The 21484-nt window shown below is 41.9% G+C and overlaps 1 protein-coding gene across 4 annotated transcripts in view; it reads right to left on the bottom strand.

Annotated features, from left to right (window-relative positions):
- grin3ba (glutamate receptor, ionotropic, N-methyl-D-aspartate 3Ba) overlaps positions 1–21484 on the bottom strand; it is a 152107-nt gene that overhangs the window by 11748 nt on the left and 118875 nt on the right. For all 4 annotated transcript variants that reach the window (XM_086095528.1, XM_086095529.1, XM_086095530.1 and 1 more), the window contains 6 exons: positions 20623–21119; positions 19378–19649; positions 17747–17983; positions 13412–13558; positions 11956–12101; positions 7411–7526 (listed from right to left, as the gene is read on the bottom strand). In XM_086095528.1, coding sequence (XP_085951654.1) covers positions 7411–7526; positions 11956–12101; positions 13412–13558; positions 17747–17983; positions 19378–19649; positions 20623–21119 — 1415 coding nt within the window. The remainder of the gene's footprint in view (positions 1–7410; positions 7527–11955; positions 12102–13411; positions 13559–17746; positions 17984–19377; positions 19650–20622; positions 21120–21484) is intronic.

The following is a 21484-nucleotide window of genomic DNA, read 5'->3' as shown; positions in this document are numbered from 1 at the left end:
CACTTATCATTCCTTATGGACTATAAAAGGCACACAAATCTCCCCTACGGCGACACGCGCACTTCAAGGTTTCCAATCTATAAGAACTTCTCAGCGGGCTCACAAACGGGAAAGAACATTAGGTACACTTGCATGATCAAATAATAGTGCTCAGGTTTGATTGCCACTGGTAATGAGATGTTTACTGTTGGGATTATTAATTTGACTCTGTGTCAAATTATTAAGAACACCTCTCTTAAGAACAGGTCTCTTGAGGCCTCCCTGATTTTATGTTTTTTGGATTTGTTGGGGTCTGGATGTTTCTTGGGCTGGGGAGGAGTTCTGGTGGGGGGTGTCTGGTCGGTGCTGGATTTCACCTTCCTTGGTTTTCTTTGGTCCCCTCGGGTCTCCTGGTGTTTGGTTTAGGTGAACGGTATGAGTTTTTTTTTCTAATAGGTTTTCTGGTGAGCTAACAAATACACGCACGCACGCACGCACGCACGTACACATACTCACCCACACACACACACAAAAAAAATAAAAAAATAAAAAATAAAAGAGCAATGATGATGACATTTCCGAATGAACAATACTGAGCTCTTTAAAAAATAATAATAATAAAAAAAAAAAACACACAGGGAAATTCTACATAACAGGATAGACTGAAATCGAACCCTTGTGTCTTTGAAGTCGAAATTTATAGTCAGTGTTTCTGTATATCCAATTTTTCCCGCATTACTTGTGTGCAGAGAATTAAAAAGCTCGCTGAAACAAGCTTAGGCTGATGTTTGGTAAAAGCGGCCTCGCAACCAAGTCCTGCGGAAGTCAGAGAGGCCCACAGCCGTGATTGAGGCCGTCAAAGACCATCCCCTCCTGCTAAATCGGGTCCATTTGGTTGGACAAGGAGCAGGGTTTAAGAACGTTGCCCAACAAGGGAAAAAAAGATCACTGCTAAAACCTGGAACCTAAGAGCAAACTTGGCCTGCAGCTCGAGTTCCTGCCAGAGATGGCAACAACCTTTCTGAGACCGGACATCATTCGGTGGAGTTCCTCTCTGCCTAAGAAGTGATTATGGCAGAGGTTCAATGGCGCTTCCGCCGTCGTCCAGCACCTCTTGAGGAACGTGGGAATGACCGGGCCAAAGTTGAAGACGGCATGCAAGGATTTGGCAGAGGATGCCAAAAAACTGAAAAGGAAGGATAGGGTGTGGGGAAAACCAGGGTTTTGGTGGTCGCTGTAAGGAGCGGTATGGATTGGGAGGGGGGGAGGGGGGACTTGCCAAAATATAGATTTCAAATAAATAAATAATGGTGCGTGGGTCCACTGTACTAATAATAACAATGGTTTTATGTAGACCTTTTATAGTCAGTACTAGAGTAGTTCTCAAATGTTGGGACCCTGGGATCTGCATTTTTCTATCATTGTGACCCAGTTTAAATCATTTGCTCCCAAAAATGTATAAATAAGTTCTATTTTAAATGTTTAAGTATCCCAAAGACGTATTTATACGTTTGTTTTTTAATGCTAGAGAATACAGAAGGCTTTGATGCAGCCTCTCAACTGCAGAGAACTGTTGAAGAAATGGTAGTTATTACAAAAACGGCCAGCAGGTGGCAGCAGAGCAAAAGAGATCATCCAGGGCCATGTTGAAAAAAGCTCATTTACCCACAGTTCTAAACCGATTCGTAAATAAGGATCAAACCTAGCTATATTCTAATGCTAATGCAAAATGGAAACAGTCTCTAATCTTTCTTTTGGTAGGGTCCAAGTTTTTATAGCAATAGAACACACAATATTCTGTGGGCCTTGCAAAATCAGTCAAAATCCAGTAAAACAGCCGGGAGCGAATGGGATTGCTTCAGTGAAAATGGCTGGGAGTAAATGAGTCAATAGAACACTGTAGAGCACAATAATTTTTGGGTGTTTAAATATAGCCTGTATTTATAAATGCCGTTTAAAAGAAATTGGATGCACCCTCAAAGCCACCAATCAGAGTAAGCTAGTCACGAGAGCATAAGTAAAATTTCTTGTCCCTTTCCTAATATATTAAAATTGCTAGTTATGCCACTCTACTGTACCCCCCCCCCCCCCCCCCAAAAAAAAAAATCTGACTACAATAGATGCAAAAACAATTTTTTACAAGACGTCCACGAAAATTATTCCGTGATGCACTCCTGGCTCCCGACCCACCAGTTGAGAACCACTGCTCTAAGACGCTTCGCAATAATTAGCCACACAAGATTGCAAACACGGCGCCTTTGTCCAACAAAGTGTCAATCAAAAGTGAGCGTAATTATACCCGTCAAGGCAGATTGTTTTGATGTGAGCTCAGCGTTACGAATCTCATTAGATGGTGCAGTTGTCCCTAATGAAGTGTCTGCCGACGTCTGGCAAAGACGGCTGTACGTAAACAAGCACGGCCACCGGGACCGACGTTGTGTTTCTCCTCACGTTGCCGACAGCTTATCGACGACGCCAAAGCATCAGGAAGCACTTAAATGGATGGCGCTGACGACCGACAGCGCCATCCATTTGACTTTTTTTTTTAATCTTCGAACGGGGCGTGGCGATGATGTATTGCGGCCATCAACATGCAGAACAACATTTCCCGCCATACTTCTTCATATCTCCTTAGATGATCTCATAATTGTTTTGGGAATGCAGAGCATAGCGGTCTATTGGTTCTTACGCGTTCCAATTTTGAAAGCATTTGTCTGAGTTGGGATTGCAGGTGATCTCGCGCCTTTCCGAGCTGACCCAAATGGATTCATGGGCTGGTCCTTCTGAATTGCGGGCCAGTCTCTTGTGGTCAAATGTAGGAAATAATAATGAAAAAGAACTGCAACGGCCGGTCCAGGCCCCGTGTGTCACGTTTTAACGTGTTCAATTTCACGTTTTAACATGGTAAATTTAAGCTATTAAAAAAAAAAAAAAAAAAAGAAGGCCTCTCGCCATGTTGGGGTGCTGGCATATTGGGGGTCCAATGAAAATAAATTAAAATGGCTTTAATTCATTCGTTCCAAAAAGCGACACTTCCCCATTTTGTTTTCCCCAAATAATTGTGAGTAAACGTTTGTTTGTCCTTCTGTCCCTTGCGATTGGCTGGCAACCTGCCCAGCGTGCCTCTCGCCCCAAAGTCATCGGGGATTCGCGCCACCTCACCTGCAACCCTAATGAGGATAAGCGCTATCGAAAAGGAATGAATGGATCCCATTTTTCTTGATGCTCGCATGAAAGTCAAGCGAGTAAAACTTTAGACGTGCCGAGCGAATCTTCAGACAGGCATTCTTGTCTGATGGACGACTCCCTCGCGGCACAAACCAGCGTGACAATAACATTTCAAACGTTCATATTTCATTTATTTACACAGTGCGGACGCAACAAACAAAGTCAAATGGCCCGATTGATGTCACGGCTTCCAGGTGTTTTGGCAGGGCCTGGACCTACGAACTAAAGTATGGATTTTTAACCATTTTGAGCACAAGGAACCTTTGCAGGGTCGACCCCCCCCCCCCCCCCATGATCCTCTCATAATCCGAACAAAAATAACTACCATTTTGTTAGCATGACAGTATAGTTGCCTAAAATAATCATTGATGTCCAAATTTTTAGTACATGCCGCGGGCCGCTGAAAAATGAATGGTGAACCGCAAATGGCCCCCGGGCCGTAGTTTGGATAATGCTTTTGATGTATCCTTTACAATGTTGTGCTCTAGTTACAGTTACTTCATTTTAAAAGTAACTCAATTATACTCTGATGATTACTTAAACAAAAAAGTAATGTGTTACTATAAAAAGTAACGCTTTAGTTATTTAAAAAAAAAAAAGAACATACACCGTTCCTTTATGCTCAACGTAAGTAAAGTAATGAGTCGAAAAACTTGTTTTGCGCTCGCCTCGACTCTCCATGACTGCCGAATCCGATACCCGCCCACAATGTGTCTTCTTCGTTGGTACGGCAGCGGCAATCCATTGTAAAGAGGAAGTAGTACAGTGCACAGCAGCCATCCATTCATGATTTGATCCTCACGAGTGTCGCACATTTGAATTGTTAAATTCAATAATTTATCAACTGACTAACGCACCACATTGTAATTGTAACTAAGTTACTGTATTTAAAAAAGTCATGTGTTAAGAGTATGTTATTGTCAAAAGTAACTCAATTACAGTAATGCGTTACTCGTAATTAGTTACTGCCCAACACGGATCCTTTCGTCCTTTAATCAAAGTTTCCAAAGTTACTGAGAGGCTAAATTGTGTTTTATTCAACTTTTCCCATTAAAAGTCGTCAGCAGACGAGACGCGAGCGGCCTGATCAACAGCGGCATCTGTCGGAAAACGTGCCCCCGCCCAAAAAACAACAACAAAAAGGCAGACGATCGTCTGCTTGTTGCAATATAATTAATGGGCCTGTTGCCGGCGTGGTCTCCGCCTCGCACCTTTTCTGCGGGGGGGGACTCGAGGAGCGATCGTCCGCCGTCTTGCCGCAGCACAAATCATTGCATTAATGCCGGCCGTGTCCTCACCTTCTGTGCTTTCCCTTCTCGCGCTCGGGGTGAAGGTTTGTCTTGATTAGGCGACTCCGTTGGCCGCCTCTTTTATCACCCAAATGAAAGGCGGCCCGTTATCTCCGCCGCCTTCCCCGCGTTTGCGCTTTATTGTTCTCCCGCTCCTGTTTACTGTGTACTCCTCGTTCGTTTCCTCCCGTCCCGTCCCCATCCCGTCCTCGTCTGCCTTTTTAAGCGGTTAATCAAGCCGACGTCCGGTGAGTGGCGCTCGCGAGGAACGCTGGGCGGCTCTTAAGGGACGCCAGGAGTCGAGGTTTTTCCGAATCCACGGTTTGATTGATGGAAATGATGTGGTAGCTCTCGTTTGTCTATTTAATCATATGAGGATGTTGCACTCACCTTAATCAAACTTTAAGGCCTTTTCACACTGCACTTGCTCAGTGTCAAAGGCAATGCCCATATTTGGAAGTGCTTACGTAGCAGCCTACCAGGAAGTAAACATGGAAACGGTTGTAATTAAGTGGGGCGTGGTTTCAGCGTATTTAATGGACACACCCACAGTGGTTGAGTGCAAAGGTTACGGCATGATTTTTTTTTACACCATTCTGAAGCCTCATTTCATATATCATCACCATCTTAACTCATTTGCTCCCCAAAACGTATAAATACGTTCTATTTAAAAAAAATATATTACCATGCTCCCAAAGACATATTCATAAAATGTTTATGTTTTATTATGCTATAGCATACAGAAGGCTTTGATGCAGCCTCTGAGCTGAACAGAATGTATGAAGCAGTGGTAGTTATTACAAAAACAGCCAGCAGGTGGCAGCAGAGTATAAGAGCTCAACCAGGGCCATGTTGCAACAAGCTGTTTCCCCCACTGTTCGACTGTTGATTTGTGAATAAAGATTAAACTTGGCTATATTCGAATGCTTATTGCTGCAACGGACACAGATATAAATATAGATGGCATATATATAGCAATAGAACACAATATTCTGTGCGCCTTGCAAAATCAGTCAGTAAAACAGCCGGGAGCGAAAGGGGTTGCTTCAGTGAAAATGGCTGAGAGTGAATGAGTTAAATGAATTGCCTAAGTCATTTTTGTTGCCTAAATCATCTCCTCATGATGCAAATTGTAAATTTTTTTGTGTTTCCTGAAAAAATTTACTTAGGCGATTATTTTAAGAAGAAAAGAAGAACAGAAAGATATATATATATATTTTTTTTCATCATTCAAATTTGATAGTTTTGCTGACAGCTCTTCTCTGCGGCATTTACAAGACAAATTGCATTTGCCTTCACTAATAAGGACTTTAAAAGGAATATACATTTGATTAAAAAGAAAGTAAAACTATTTTTCCCCTAAAATGTTTAAAAAAAAGTTTTTCTTTTTTTAAATAAATAAATAAATAATCCGCATTTAAATGCCCACTTTTTGAAAAATTACGCTAAAAATCAAATGCTTCAAATGTACAAAAATACTTTATAAAAAAAAATAATAATAAATAAAATATATATTTAAAAAAAAAGCCAACACCATCCCGAATTGCCCAGCCCCTCCAAAAATCACCATAATTCTGCATGCCACCCTCCCCTCCCCTGTAAAAGAACATTGCAAAAAAAAAAAAAAACTAAAACGTTGAATTATTTATGATAATAAAGAAAATGTCAACGACATCTGAACTCTAAATACGAGACACACACAACAACTTTTCCTTTTACTTCCAAAAGTAACATGAACATAACATAAACCTGAATTACGTCAACCTATGTTTGCGGATGACCCCTAAAAAAAAAAGAAAAAAAAAAGAAGGTCATTTGTCATCTGTTTTGTGCGCACTGATGACGGATGTTTGTGCATTTGTGACTCGTGTGTGTGTGTATGTTTTGGACTTGATGAATAATAGAACACGCCTGCGTACGTTTAGCCCGCAGTGCAAGTTCATGCGGTTGAATCACTGCTGCCACTCTCGGCGATAACATACTATTTGATCCCTTCTACCGTCTCTCTCTCTCACACCGCGAGTGTGTGCGCATGTGTCAAGAGTGTGTGTTGCATGACAGAGACACCCTGTGGTCTTATAACAACGTGCGTGTTGATGAATAATGTGCAGCTCATGCTACTGTACAGGTACATTACTTACTGTGTGTGTGTGTGTGTGTGTGTGTGTGTGACCCACATTGTATAAGGGGTGTGTTATATGTTATCCAGTCAGAGATAAATCCTCTGCTATAATTCCATATGGTTACATATACTGATTGGATAGGATAATAAGTCTTCGCCCCCACCTCACCCTTGAAATACGCTGTATCCCGTTTTTGCCATTCCGTTGTTGAAGGTTCATCTCCTAGGACAGTAGTTGTAATTTTCTATTTTTATTTTTTTTTTACACCAAGCACCATTTAAAAAAATAACTACTTAATAACATTACGTAACGGTAACGTCGTGGGCCTAAGTGTTCATCAAAAAATGTGGAAGAGACCTTATTTTGAAAAAGCATAAAGTGGTTCGGTATCAAAACGTATTAGATTAAAATAATTTACTTGAACGTACTCCAATGTATTGTGACCACCTTATCTTAGATAGCGTCACGCGAGTTCATCTCTAAGACCCGGGGTCCAATTTTATGATTTTCAACAGCCAATTCGCTACTCAATTAACACCATCACCCACACCTGCGCAGTTCTCGTATTGATATAAACCAAGATAATGGAAGAAATATATTTTAAAATAATTTGGGGAAATTTAAAAAAAGAGCAATGTATTTTTATTTTTATCATGAATTTTTATTTTTATTTTATGAAACATTTTATTTTCTGTAGACATGATATATTTTTTAAACCAAATATTTGAGTGAAGAAAAAAAAGACATACGCAATGTTTTAAAGTTTGTGTTAAGAGTGTGTTGAAGCCAACCTTCAATGGCGAAGGGCTTGCCCACCGTCAGCAGCTTACAGTCCGCATCGATGGACACCTCGAAATCCAGCAGGGCTTTGTCCATGATGAAGGCATCGAGAGTTGGAGGATTTGTCCTTGACCACCAACACGCACACACACACACACGCACGCACACACACACACACACACACACACATGCACGCGCCATACGACTTAGACGGGAGCATCTCAAAACACAACATCAGCTTGATTTGACTTTGAAGCAGTGCTTCCTAATTATTTTCTGTCCGCCAGGAAGAAGAAAATATTTCGCTGGTCTCAGGTTTTGTCAAATACATTTCGGCATAAATTCGACTTTTTATTTTATTTTATTTTTATTTTTTTAAAGATGCATTTTTCAACTGGTTCAACTTCCGTACCGAAAAATACGGTACTTATATTTCTGTGTTTTAATGTTGGTCATCTCGGTGGAAAAGCTAATTTTTTAGGGAACCACTTATCTACAATATATATATATATATATATATATAACAACATCTCATCGTTCCCATTTTTGCCTGCACTGAAGGCATCTCGAGAAGATGGACCCGTCCTTCCCCGCCTACACACACGCACACAAAAACAAACACGTGTCATACGAGTCTGACGGAGCATCTGAAAACACAGCTTCACTAAAGCGTAAATATAAAGTGGTGGACGCCATTAAGTGCATCCTAGTGTAAACACATATATCATTTAGCTAAGCCGACAGCCTCTGTGGCAGGCCGATAAGACTTTGGACACACTGCCAAAGACTCTTCTTCTTCTTCTCCTATTGATCCGCCTGAACCTAATTGACCTCTAATTATAGAGCGCTCCTCTTTGCTGGCGAACAACGGGCGGCTGAAGATAAGTGTCAGTGCAACAAAGTGGATTTAAAGCGTCTAAACACGGCACAGACGTCGAGTTGGGAGAAAACAATCATGCTGGAAAGGACAACAACGTGCAAAACCACGTTTACGTTTCTTAGAAGCTCGCTAATCGTGGCAGGATTATGTCCTGACGACGAAATGCATTACAGAATCCATCAGAAATATGAACTTAACCAAATGAAAACAGTGGGACACATCTGGACAAGTGTTAATATTGGTATCTTTTATTTTTTAGAATTTTCTCTAACAACCTATTGTGAATTATTGTATTCTCTACAACGAAAATATTTGCTTTGGTTTGATGTATAAATGCATATTTTTAACATGCACATTACTGTTTCCCCTTTTTTTTAATTTTTTTTTTAATTACAGCATGTATATTTTTTGTAACTTAATGTCAAATTTTTGTGTGTTCTTTATCAGAGATTACAAAAAAAGTATATATGAAATTCAAAAAGTTATAGCAATGGAAATAAATCCCATGTTTTATTAAGATGGAACATACAGGCAATGAAAACAGCAGGGGTCGCAAAATACAACCCTGTGGAACACCGTACGACATGAGGCAGAGCGGGACTCTATATATATATATATAAATATATATATATAGAGTCCCGCTCTGCCTCATATATAGAGTCCCGCTCTGCCTCATGTCGTACGGTATATCATATAAATCCGTTTTTAACTAAATTAGCAACTGGAATGTTCAGTTATTTTTAAATGATGAATCAATTTGCATTTTTATCTTTTGTTTGAATATTTTAGAGAATAATTAGATTTTGATTGTAATTTAGAAAATGTTTAATTTTACAAGAAACACTACTGATCTTTACAGTTTTATTAATTTTTGTAATAACAATTTACATTAAAGTTGTCCTTTATTATTATTATTATGTACAGTTCCTGTCATTTGATATTTTTTTTTTTCTGTAAATAATTCACAGAAATGGAGGTGGGACTTGACGAATTGTAATTATTTGGATTTGCACTTTTCTTTCTTCATTCCGCTTTATTCACTTTCTCTTTTATTCATTTCCCCCCCAATTTACTTTATTTTTCCTTAATCCAAGACGAATTGTCGGAGAATATCAATGCAATCAGACTTAATTGCCACCTATTGACCATGCTTCACCTCCAACTGCGAGTAACTACGGCTTTTTCATCTGCTAGGCAACGAATGCATCCCGGAGGAGATATGCAGCGGAAGCAAAGTGAAATTGAGTGCGAGAGCTGAATTGGACCGCAGATTTGAACCCTTTCCTTCCATCAAGGGAACGTGAAGTGAAGTGATGGCTGTTAGAAAATCAAAAGTTGTTTGTTTATATTCAGCCTGCAGCTGCGACATTTGATTGGTTTTTGATTTTTGTTAAAAGGCATTGCTGAACTTTTTTATCCCGTTAAAATGATTGTTCAATTTTACGTATAATTATTTTGGGGTCAAAAAGGAAGCCCAAAAATTCAAAAATCTGTCATTTCATCACCGTTCAACTTTGACAATGTTTACCGCCAGACAAAAGGCGGACTACTTTCCAGAATTGTTGTTGTTGTTTTTTTTTTTGCTATGCTAGCAGTGCAGCGGAGTTTTATTGTTTACCTCGAGCGAGGCCTGTCAGGCAACAAAGAAACATGGAGAAGGCAAGAGGACGGCATCTTCTGGGACACAAACACGCTGAAGTTACCCGCTGCGCCACCTGGGTGGCGCACATCACAATGTGCACGCTTGACTGGAGGACGGAAGCCTTTGTGTTCTTTCCTCGGGGCGGACGCACGCTTGTTTGATGCGAGTCTTGAGGTCCGGACTTGTTTATCCTCTAAGATCTGCTGCGCTCTCACATCCGATGGCGTCGTCTTCCCTTTTGGTCGTCTGCTTTCCGCTCACGTGCCGCACAAGTCACTCAAACGGCCTTTGGGTCTTCTCGCCTTATGTCAACAAGTCGCGACGTCGCCGACGTTCTACTCAGTTCGTTTAACTTAGAAGGTTCAAGTTATATTCTGGTTGACTAAACGGGTTCCAATTTGTGGTCTACATGTGACCTTACTAGTGTAAACATGACATTCTGATTAATATCACATTTGTAGAATATGAGTTATGAAGCAAATTATGCTCAGGCAACGACCAATCGCAGCTCACCTGATTTCTGAAGCTGAGCTGTGATTGGTTGTTAACCTGAGACTTGAGCAACTGTGATGTCATCTTCAATTAACAGCAAGTGGCAAAATGGCCGCCATCAAAACTGCTGGATTTTGATGCGTAACTCATACTCCACTAACATAATATTAACCAGAATACCATATTTAGACTAGTGGGGCTGCATAGAACGTATTATTGTCAAGAAAATTTTGGAGGGGTTGACTTCCTTTTTAACACATTAAACCATAGGCACATTAAAAAAAAAAAAAAAGTTTAAAAAAAAAATGCAGATTTAGCTGATTTTAACTATAACAAGTTTTTATACTCAGCAATTTTCTTTTTTCATTTGAGTTATTTGGTTATTTTTTGTTAACTATAATAACCCTGGTTGCTACTTTGTTATTGACCAATCTAATAAATAAGCAATATATAAATGACGATGATGATAATGAAAACAATTTGTTCATCCAAACTTCTGGTAGTCCGTCCATAAAAAGTTCACCTTTCAGTGTTCACCTTCAGTTAATTGCTTGTGGGTTTTTTTGGTGGTCCGTTATCATTCCAGTGGCGGCGTCTCAATTAATGTCGTAAACCTGAAATAATTTCATTTTAACCATTTGAGTGAACTTCGCGATAACCTTTTTTTTTTTAATAAAAGCAAGCTCCTTAGTTTATTATTTGTCCCGCGCACACACAGCGGTCTTTCACCTTGTCCCCACTTGAAGGTTGGATTTCTATTTGTGTTTGCTGACTTTTCTTCTTCTTGTGTTGGCCTATCGGCATCCTCGTCTGTACACAAGGTTGTTGTTGTTGTGCACGCGTGTTTTTCATCCTAAACGGCAAACTTTGCACAAGCGTTTTTTTGTGTGTGTTGCTTTTTAAATAAAGATTTCCATTAAAGGAGGCGTGACATTGTGTGCTTTACTGTTTGCTTGTTGCTCGCCTTTAAAAATGGAAACGCAAATTCAATTGTTATGCATGAGGAAGACAATCTGATAGCATTTTACACGCAAACACACATCAACAAAATGTGGCCAACAAAGAGTCATTGGTCGGTCTATTACAATTACTAGTTTGAGTTGCTAGTGGTTGCTACACATTGGTGGGTCTACTAGACTTAACAGGTTTAAGTTATTGGTCAGTCTAAGAAACTTGCTAACATGAATAAGTTATTGGTTAGTCTAATGCACTTACTGAAATTTTTTTTCTTCGTCTATTACACTTACTAACGTGCAAGTAATTGGCTGGTCTAATATAGATACTAACATGTTAAGAGTTTTAAGCTTGGTCTTATCAAGGTGTGAGTTTTTTTTATTGCTAGTTATTGATCGGTCTTACAGAGTTATTGTGGTTCTAATAGACTTGCTAACATGTTTTTGGGGCTGTTTTGGAGCGACTGTTGGGTTTAATTCAATATTTGGGAGCACTTACAAACAATTCATTATTGGTCCATCGAACACGCTTGGAAAATGTTTGCAGTTATTGGCCAGTCTAATCCGCAGAGTGAAGATAGTGTCTTACTTGAGCATGTGCACGCCCTCGGGGGTGGTGGGCTGGTTGAAGCGTCGCATGTAGTCGTGCATCTCGGGGAAGCTCTTCTTCATGTAGTCCTCGGCGCTGCTCTCCCGCACCGTGCCGAACCGGAAGCCCAGCGAGGGATGATGCAGCTGCCGGGAACCAGACACACAAAAAAAGTTATTGGCGGTCACAAGGACGAAAGAGGAGGACGGCATCATCAAATCCCAAATCAAAAATCAATTCACATCCAGAGAGTGTTCACAGAACTTCATGTCGCTGTTTTGAATTTGGTACCCAAAGCTTCATGGGGCGTCATGATGTCTTGTTTGAGCTACTAGTCGGCCTAATACACTCAACAGGTTTGAGTTATTGGTTGGTCTATTTCACTTCTGCAAATTGTGTAGTTCTTGGTCAGTCTAAAACACAGGTTTCAGTTATTGGTCGGTCTAATGAATGCAAATGTCCAAGGTCCAAGTGATTGTTCAGTCTACAGCACTTTAACTCAACAGATTTGAGCCATTGGTTAGCCTTATGCACTTTATAATAGGATCGAGTTATTGGTCAGTCATTTGGCAGGTTGAAGTTATTGTTTTGTCTAATGCATGTACACAGTTTGGAGTTATTGGTTGCTGTATCAAATTTACTAACACTATCAGGTTTGAGTTCTTGTTTGGTCTAAAAAATTTTTTTTTACACACATTTGAGTTGATTTTTGAGTCTTAAACACTTATTTATAAATTCAAAAAGTTATAGCAATGGAAAGAAATCCCATGTTTTATTAAGATGGAACATACGGGCAATGAAAACAGCAGGGGTCGCAAAATACAACCCTGTGGAACACCGTACGACATGAGGCAGAGCGGGACTCTCTATATATATATATATAAATATATATATATAGAGTCCCGCTCTGCCTCATATATAGAGTCCCGCTCTGCCTCATGTCGTACGGTGTTCCACAGGGTTGTATTTTGCGACCCCTGCTGTTTTCATTGCCCGTAATATATATATATATATAAATCCGTTTTTAACTAAATTAGCAACTGGAATGTTCAGTTATTTTTAAATGATGAATCAATTTGCATTTTTATCTTTTGTTTGAATATTTTAGAGAATAATTAGATTTTGATTGTAATTTAGAAAATGTTTAATTTTACAAGAAACACTACTGATCTTTACAGTTTTATTAATTTTTGTAATAATTTACATTAAAGTTGTCCTTTATTATTATTATTATGTACAGTTCCTGTCCTGTTCCTATTTTATAGTATTTGACAGGTACACGTTATTGTTTTGTGTAACTACACTAACAGACAGGCTTGGGTATTGGTCACTCGAAAACACTTACAATCATGTCGCTCCAATACATTTATGCAAAAGATTTGAGTTATTGTTCCATCTTAAAAACGAGCAGGTTTGAGCCATTGGTCGATCTAACACACTTGCAACCTTGTCTAACCTTATCATCGTGGATTCCCGACACCTGCTCGAAGGTCTTTTCGCCAACCATGACGGCGGCCAGGTTTGCCGTGTAGCTGGAGAGCACCAGGAGGCAAAAGATGGCCCACAGGTTCATCAGGAAGCGACCCGTCCAGCATTTGGGAGTCTGAAGGAGGGAGGTGACAATAATCAGACGAGTGACGAAAGCAATGAGCAGGTTTTTTTTTGGTCTCATTTTCTTATTCAAAGGACTTCTTTTTTTTTTTTTTAAGGGAGCCTTGCAGGTATTGACAGAAGTTCAGTTCCACACTTAAACCTCCCTATACGCTATACAAATCCCACATTAGCACCCAATTAAGTTAATTGAAAAAAGATGGCCTGGCGTATTAAAGGAAATCCAACAAAGGGGAGCTGTTTGGAAGAACATCTCGCCATGAAATTGTCAGCCCCGGGGATGGAACTCTCTCCCACTTTTACGCCGGCCCCCACCCCGCCCCTGAAAGCCAATAATTTATTCCACCAATTAAAATCCACCTCACGTAAGAGAAGACGGGGGACGACTTTCTCTCGTTGTAAAAGCTCCACACTTCACCGTAAACCCGGGTCGTAAGTGCTTATTACAAGGTGAAATGGTGGGAAATTTCTGTGAACAGCACATTAATCAGCCCCTCACCTCAACGGTGACCTTTTTGTGGTGACGTAACAACAAAGGTCACCTTATCTTAAAGTAGACGAGGGAATTCATGTTTGTTTCCTTTGTCCTCCAGGGTTTCCCTGCAGCAAATACATGCAGGATTAAATTTATTTATTTATTTATTATTATTTTTTTTTTACTTTGGGTTGCTAGCAGTTGTGTTTATTTCTATCCAGCATGGCAGCGGTTCTCATGAAAAACTCTCAAGAGGAGCTGTTGTATTAATCATGACAAGTACCGTAAAATTCCATTAATAACACGCACCCGTGTATAATATGCCCCCCAAAAATTATTATTAGAAAACATTTTTTCTCTCTCTGTACTTGTGTATAATACAGTGTCCCAATTTGCTGCTAGCATTTATTATCAGAGTGAATAATATGGATGAATAAAGATTCACAAAATACCATGTTTATTTCTATTTCAAGTTGGCTGTTATCATGCAGAACATTAACCATCACATGAATTACAAAACACACGCATTACGCCAGACATTGCTTAAAAAAACAAACATTTTCTTAGGAAGAATATGTTGCACGTGCCCTCAATTAATCTAAATACTTTATTGTGATAAATATTGCGTTCTTGGAATAAGATCTGTTTTCTGGGTTTGGTCATGTGATCACAAGGCAAGCCTAATGGCAGCTGTGACGAGGCTTTACACGGAGTTAAAAAGAAAAAAACATAACCGATCACCGTTATGATCAGAAGATGGACTCATTTATATATATAAAAAAAAAAAGAAGATAAATAGAATTTTGTCCATTAAAAAAAGAAAAACATTCAACTCAAAATGTCAAAATGAGCTGTTTAGATGACAGGAAAACATCTTTAAGTCTTGTTATTTGACACATGAACCATGTAAGAATAAGAATGTTTCTGCCTCATATTGCACTTAAAAAGTTGTGTTCCTAAATCCTATATTAGACTTTTTATTTTTTACAAAATAAATGAAGACAAAGTACTATTTATCTTTTTTTTTTTTTTTTTGCCGTTTCGAAAAACCGATCTGTGACTCAAATGCGTGATCCGATCCGAACCGGGGCTTTTGTGAACCGTTGCGCAACTAGTGAAAATCGTTGAATTAATCGGCCTAATTTGTATTCAACAATGATGAGTCAGTATACTATGTTTAGACTAGTACCCCTAGTTACCTAGTTTCCCAAGTGTACTTGTTCCCCTTTAAGAATGTTAAAATGTTGTTTAGATCTCGTCTTAACACTAATACTGTATGTCCCTGTAAGTTACAGTACCTAATTGGATTTAAAAGCATTCGCTGGCAGCTTTTAAATGACGTTGGCGTCTTGGCCTCGCTAAGAAAGTGATTGTTTGGCTCGGATGCAGTGCGAAAAAGATGCTCGGGTGAAGTCGTTTTCACGGGTGGTAGGATCGCTAATGCGGGCAAATCTGTTCATCAGCAAGGATCAAAGGCACGACCTTTCAATTAGGCGAAGGTCTCGCTAATAACTCGGCCTCTGTTCTTGTTCCTCCCCGAGTCATTTGCGGGGCTTTCTCTCGGGACGCGGGGGGGGGGGGGGGATTGCGTGCTTATTATGATGGCTTGCCAACTCACGGCGGGAGCGTTCGAGCGAATGACATTGATGTTGCACATTTGGATTTGTGAACGTGCGTTCATTTGAGCGAGCGTATGCTTTCAAAACAGATATAAAGAGGATAAGGGATTTGAAAATGACCTTGCGGCTCAGCAGAGTTCAGCAATATGTATACCGAGACAGAGTGACAAGATTTGCACTATAATGATTTGTTTATCCATCAATTTTCCTGCGCTTATCCCGGTAAGAGTCATGAGGAAGAACAAGTAGCGAGGGAGGGTGAACTGTCTCGGGACAACTTCTCCCAACTCCCTCCGTGGGGATACAATTGAGAGAGACAAGATTTAAACTGGAATTATGGATTTATTCATCCATGTTTCCTTTGCTTATTATAATGGTCAGAGCCATGGGGGAAGAAATCTTGGGGACGTGTGCCCAGCCAAAAAATTCAAGGACATGATTCCTCCAGAGCATCGCAGTTCTTTCTATGCCAACATCTACTAGCCCACCACCCAAGCTGAAGATGGTGAGTTCGGTCCTCAACCCTTGTGGAACAACTTACGCAGGGGAGCGCACTTGTCTTCAGTCAACATCTCCAGCTCCATTGGTAGAATATGATCAGGATTGACCAGATTTAATGATGCATTTTTATCTATCCATTTCCCTCCGTTTCTACTGGTGGTGGGAGTCATGGGGGAAGAAGCTTGGGAGGAACACCGAGGCGCTTTCAGGAGAACTGCGAGACACAGTGCCTCGCCTCCAGAGAGTCTCCTATGATTTGGTTATGCACAGAATACGTAAGCAGGGGGGGGGGGGGGGGGGCAAACTGCCTCTGGACAACTTCTACAGCTCCATTGGGAGGATAAGTGTGACTAAGATTTGAACTACAATTATCCATTTATTTACGTTTATCCTGGTCAGGACATCATGGGGGAAGAAGCACTGGCAGGATACTGAGGGGTTATAAGAGCCCAGTGAGGGGGATAATTCCTCGAGAGAGTTGTAAGTCTAGCCCAGAGTCTCCTATGAGTTGGATCTTCCTCGAAAACCACACCAGAAAAGCATCTGCAGATGACAGATGCCTGAGATACTTGAACTGGCATCTTCTCTCTACGGGTGACCCTCAAACACCCAACGAAGGATAATAAATTCCGTCTTTTTGTATTTGATTTAATTTGACTTGCAACTACTGGCGAGGGTGCGAACGTATTTCAACCAGTTAATTGGTCATTGATTAATTCTAAGTCCACCATAAGATTTCCTTCCAGGTTGACATGACTGGCGATCTTTACCAAACAGACGACTGGTCCACGTCAACAGACCTCCCTTAACAGTATACAAATTGAGGATCTCTGCAATTCTCCTTTGATAGTCAGCAGAGGTCCAGCCGACCTTTCGGGGGGGACTCAAGTCCATCAAGTTTTACACGACACCCATTCCTCAGAAGCACGCACTTTGAGGAACTGCAACATTTTATACACTTCTGCCTAAAATCTGTCAGGGAACCTTTACGGCCTGCTTGTAAATCACGACGGTGATGCATCTTTCAAAAAGAGTGCGAAGAGAACATTGGTCTCCCGCTACCACGACCATGACCACCCGCCTGGTCACCCTGGGCCAGTTCCGTTTTCTCATCTCCGCTTATACGATTCACCTTTTAAACCCAATGTGGACAGCCTTCTGTCAGCTCTCTCATTATGACCCTCGTTTCTTTCTGGACTCTCACCCTGTCTCAAACTTTGTGCGACTCTCTCTCACGGTGTCAACCTCCACTCCGTTCGCCACCCCCCCCCCCCCCCCCAACTTCATCCATCCCAATCATGTCGGTCATAACTCTTCCAATCTCTGTCGAGACACTTACCCTTGCATTATCCTCCCCGTGGCTCCCTACTTCATCACTGCCTAACGTCTAACCTCGCCCTAAATCAATCTTCTTTACTCCCCGGTTATATTTTTGTATATTTTTTTTGTCATTGTGCTGCAAAACCCTCTTAAATCCTGTTTGGAATTACCTTAACTGCTTTTGTCCTATTGCCTTTCCTCCACTTCTTATCCCACCCGCTCTAAACAAAATGCCCATCGATCAAGGAGATGATTACAATGTTACCTTGGTGGCGACGGTGCGGCCGAACAGGATGGCGTAGCAGAGGTTGAGGGCGGAGGAATAGGAGAACACGCGCACCCTGTTCCGCCCGTGGGGGGTCATGCCGAAGGGGCTGTTCCACTCGTACAAGGTGAGGAAAAGCGCGGTGAGGTGCAGCGTGACGAAGATGCCCACCCACATGGACCAATGTAGGGGCCACATGAAGGCACCGATGGGGGCTGCGCTGTCCCGGCTGCGAACCTGGGAGAACCAACAATTGTCAACAACTGTGTAGTAAAAAAAAAAAGAAAAAGACAAAAAGTGTGACAATCAATTCATTTGCTCCCAAAAATTTATAAAAACGTTCTATTTTAAATATTGTCCCCAAAACGTATTTACAAGTTTTTTTTTTTAAATGCTTTTTTTCATGCTAGAGCATACAGAAGGGCTTTGATGCAGCCTCTGAACTGAAGAGAATGCTTAAAGCAATGGTAGTTATTACAAAAACGGCAGCAGAGTATAAGAGATCCCCCAGGGCCATGTTGCAAAAAAATGCCCCCCCCCGCCCAGTGTTTTAAACAGATTTGTGAACAATGATGAAACTTAGCTATATTGTAATGCTAATTGCTGCAAAACAAAAACAAAGTCGAGACTAATCTTTCTTGTGGTCGTCCAGTAAAACAGCCGGGAGCGAAGGGGGTTGCTTCACTGAAAATGGCTGTGAGTAAATGAGTTAAAGAAAACAAATCACAAGTTTTTATCATTATATTTTAACTCAATTTTTGCACAGTGAGTCTATTTCGTCAGTGCCTTTGCAAGTCCACTAGTGCTCATTGCGCTGTAAAATAGACCAGTTACACGGCTTACTTTGAGTACCATTTTCCTCTGAAATCCTTGAGAGAGCCGTTTCAGTATCTGCAACATATTTTTACCACCAGCCTGAGGTGTCTTGTCGGTAAACACAGCCAGCCGTAATTAGCTTGTAAAAACCATCCACATAGTTTACCATTTTGCACATTTTGTCTACTCTGGAAGGGCAAGGGAGTTTTTTCCTTTTCTTACAGACAGATGAGCCTTTATTCTGAAATGGGACCCTACTGTCAGATCGTATTATACATCGCAGTGCGTCAGCTACACGCGGAGATGTTAACAAATCAAACGAAGAACGGCAGCGTGTCTCAGGGCTCCGCTCAGACGTCTCCTCCCGCCCGCCTCTCCGAGCCGTTACGCCGTCTTAAACTGCTGCTCGTTTTTGGAATTTCCATAATTAATAGGCCCGGCGTAAAGCGAAACTAATTATTCACTCACTAATGAACTCCTGTTGCTGGATGAGAGGGGCCAAAGGGTGAAATCAAGCGGTGGGGGCGGCGGACCACATTCCGCCGCCCCCACCACGGCAGAAATGACTGAATGCTGAAGAGGTGTAAAAAAACTACTCATAATCCTAATCAAGTAAATAATTAAGTAAAGAAACCTTAAAAATCGACTAAAAGTATTTGTACTTGATTACTTCCCATCACTGGCTGAATAAAAGCAAGACAGAGAGCTGACTGAAGATGTTAGCACATTGTCAGACATGCCCTGCATTCCCCGCCAGCATTAGGATGCCAAAAAATACCACAAATTGAACTAATGATGACCGCGAGCCACCGTACCAGGATGCCCAGGCTGGTGGAGTAGAAGGGCGACGTGAAGTCGATGACTCTGCTCCTGGCCGAGTTGATGGAAAAGGAGGTGACCGCCATGTCAGCCGTGCCGCTCCTCAGGTCTCCCACCAGGCCGGACCAGCGGCCGCCGCCGCTCATCGCCCCGTACTTCCCGTCCCCGACGATGTAGAGGTCGAAGGTGAAGCCCATGTCCTCCGCCAGTTTCTCCAGCAGGTCGATGCAGTAGCCGTAGCAGCACTTGCGCAGGTCCTCTGGAAAGCCTGCGATGGGAAGACGAAGACGTGGACTGAATTCTGATGAAGCTCCGAGCCGAAAGATTAATGCTGACTCTCGTGTAACACCCCTTTTCACACTGTGCTGGTTCAGAGCTAGAGCTAAAATACTCGCCCTTGCAGCTTGCAAAACCGGTTGCAGACTATCAACATCTCATTGCTGGTCTCAAGGGAAGTTTGCCAATTGCATTGGGGTTAAGGGGTTGGGAATCAAGGGTTGGGGAAAGGGTTACGGGGCTCGTCAACAATCCAATAAATATTGTCACATGGCACTGGGGGTTAGTGTTTGGTGTTGTTGTAAAAGGATCATGGGTTTTAGGTGCAATTATTAGGGTTACTAGTAGGGTTAATGGTTGGGTGTTAGGAGTTAATGAGAAGAGTTAAGTAGGATGTTAGCGGCTCTATGGTAGGGTGTTAACCCTCCTGTTGTGTCTGTTTCTTAATTTTCATGGGTGAATGTGAGCCAATCTAATGCTAAATCATAAATAAAAAATAAAAAAAATCACAACGCAATGCAGTGTTTTTAATATTTAAAAAACAAAAATTCTAAAACGAAAGCAATCACACCAAGTTTTGTGTTCCCCCCCCATCCTAGATTTTCATAACAGGTCAATTTGACCTGCAACATAACAGGAGGGTTAAGGTTAAGGCTTAGAGGTTTGGGGTTAGGGTTTGAGTGATGAGGTTTAGGGTTGGGGTTAGCATTGGCGACCTTGGTCCAGACCCTCAGTTAAGGAAACCAAACATAAACAAGCTAGAAGACGTGAACAAGAAAGAGCAAATAGAATTGAACTAGGCTCGCTTGTTCAAGATTATCCCGATGGTGTTCATCAGGAGGCGCTTCAATTTTAGGATGAAAATTCAGGGGTCAAAGCATACGGGATATGTGGACCCAGATCTGTCGAGTCCATCAGTTTGTTCTTGTATAACGTCTGAGTAACCAACCTGAAAGCAAACTTACCAATGCCTTCCCAGTCTGTTGCTGATGCATTGGGGTTATGCAGCTGGTTGAAGAATCCTTGTATCACCTCCGTCCTGTTGGTCCTGGGGTCCAGGCAAAGCTGTCCGGCGGGACACAGCCCATCCTCGTCCACCTCGCGAGTAAACACAAATGGGTGCTCCACCAGAGTCACCACCCGCAGACGGTGCCCCTCCACTGAAAGTCCGGGTCTCCAGCGTCCCCCGGCGTTAAAATCCCCTTGACCGTCACCTCCCCTGACCCCGGCGCCGAGACCTTGACCCTGGCTGCTGCTGAAGCCTCCCACGAGTCCATGGACACCGCCCTCCAACTCCAGCCTGCCCCGGGACCACTGGCCCACAGTGACCCAGGCCGGTTGGCCCAGGGCGCCCCTCTTGAGGCTCCAGATGTGGAAGAGCTGTGAGGAGAGTACTCTGGAGAGGCCGGCGTCCACCTGGATCAGGCCTGTGGCACCAGTGAAGGTGGTATTGGGGAAAAACCTAGATAGATACAGTAGATAAGAGACACACACATACATTTAGTAAAGTACATGTAAACATATCAAAACAAACATTATCAAGACTTTGTAAATCCATCCATCCATCCATCCATCCATTTTCTGTACCGCTTGTCCTCACAAGGGTCGCGGGGGTTGCTGGAGCCTATCCCAGCTGGCTTCGGGCAGTAGGCGGGGTACACCCTCTGTACTGGTTGCCAGCCAATCGCAGGGCACACAGAGACGAACAACCATACTCACAATCGCACCTATGGACAATTTGGAGTGTCCAATTCACCTGCCATGCATGTTTTTGGAATGTGGGAGGAAACCGGAGTACCCGGAGAAAACCCACGCAAGCACGGGGAG

Source organism: Leptonotus elevatus, chromosome 14 (genome assembly GCF_054856555.1).
Source record: "Leptonotus elevatus isolate MCC_2025b chromosome 14, RoL_Lele_1.0, whole genome shotgun sequence".
NCBI classification, from domain to species: domain Eukaryota; kingdom Metazoa; phylum Chordata; class Actinopteri; order Syngnathiformes; family Syngnathidae; genus Leptonotus; species Leptonotus elevatus.
This window is presented reverse-complemented; position numbering and strand designations above follow the sequence as displayed.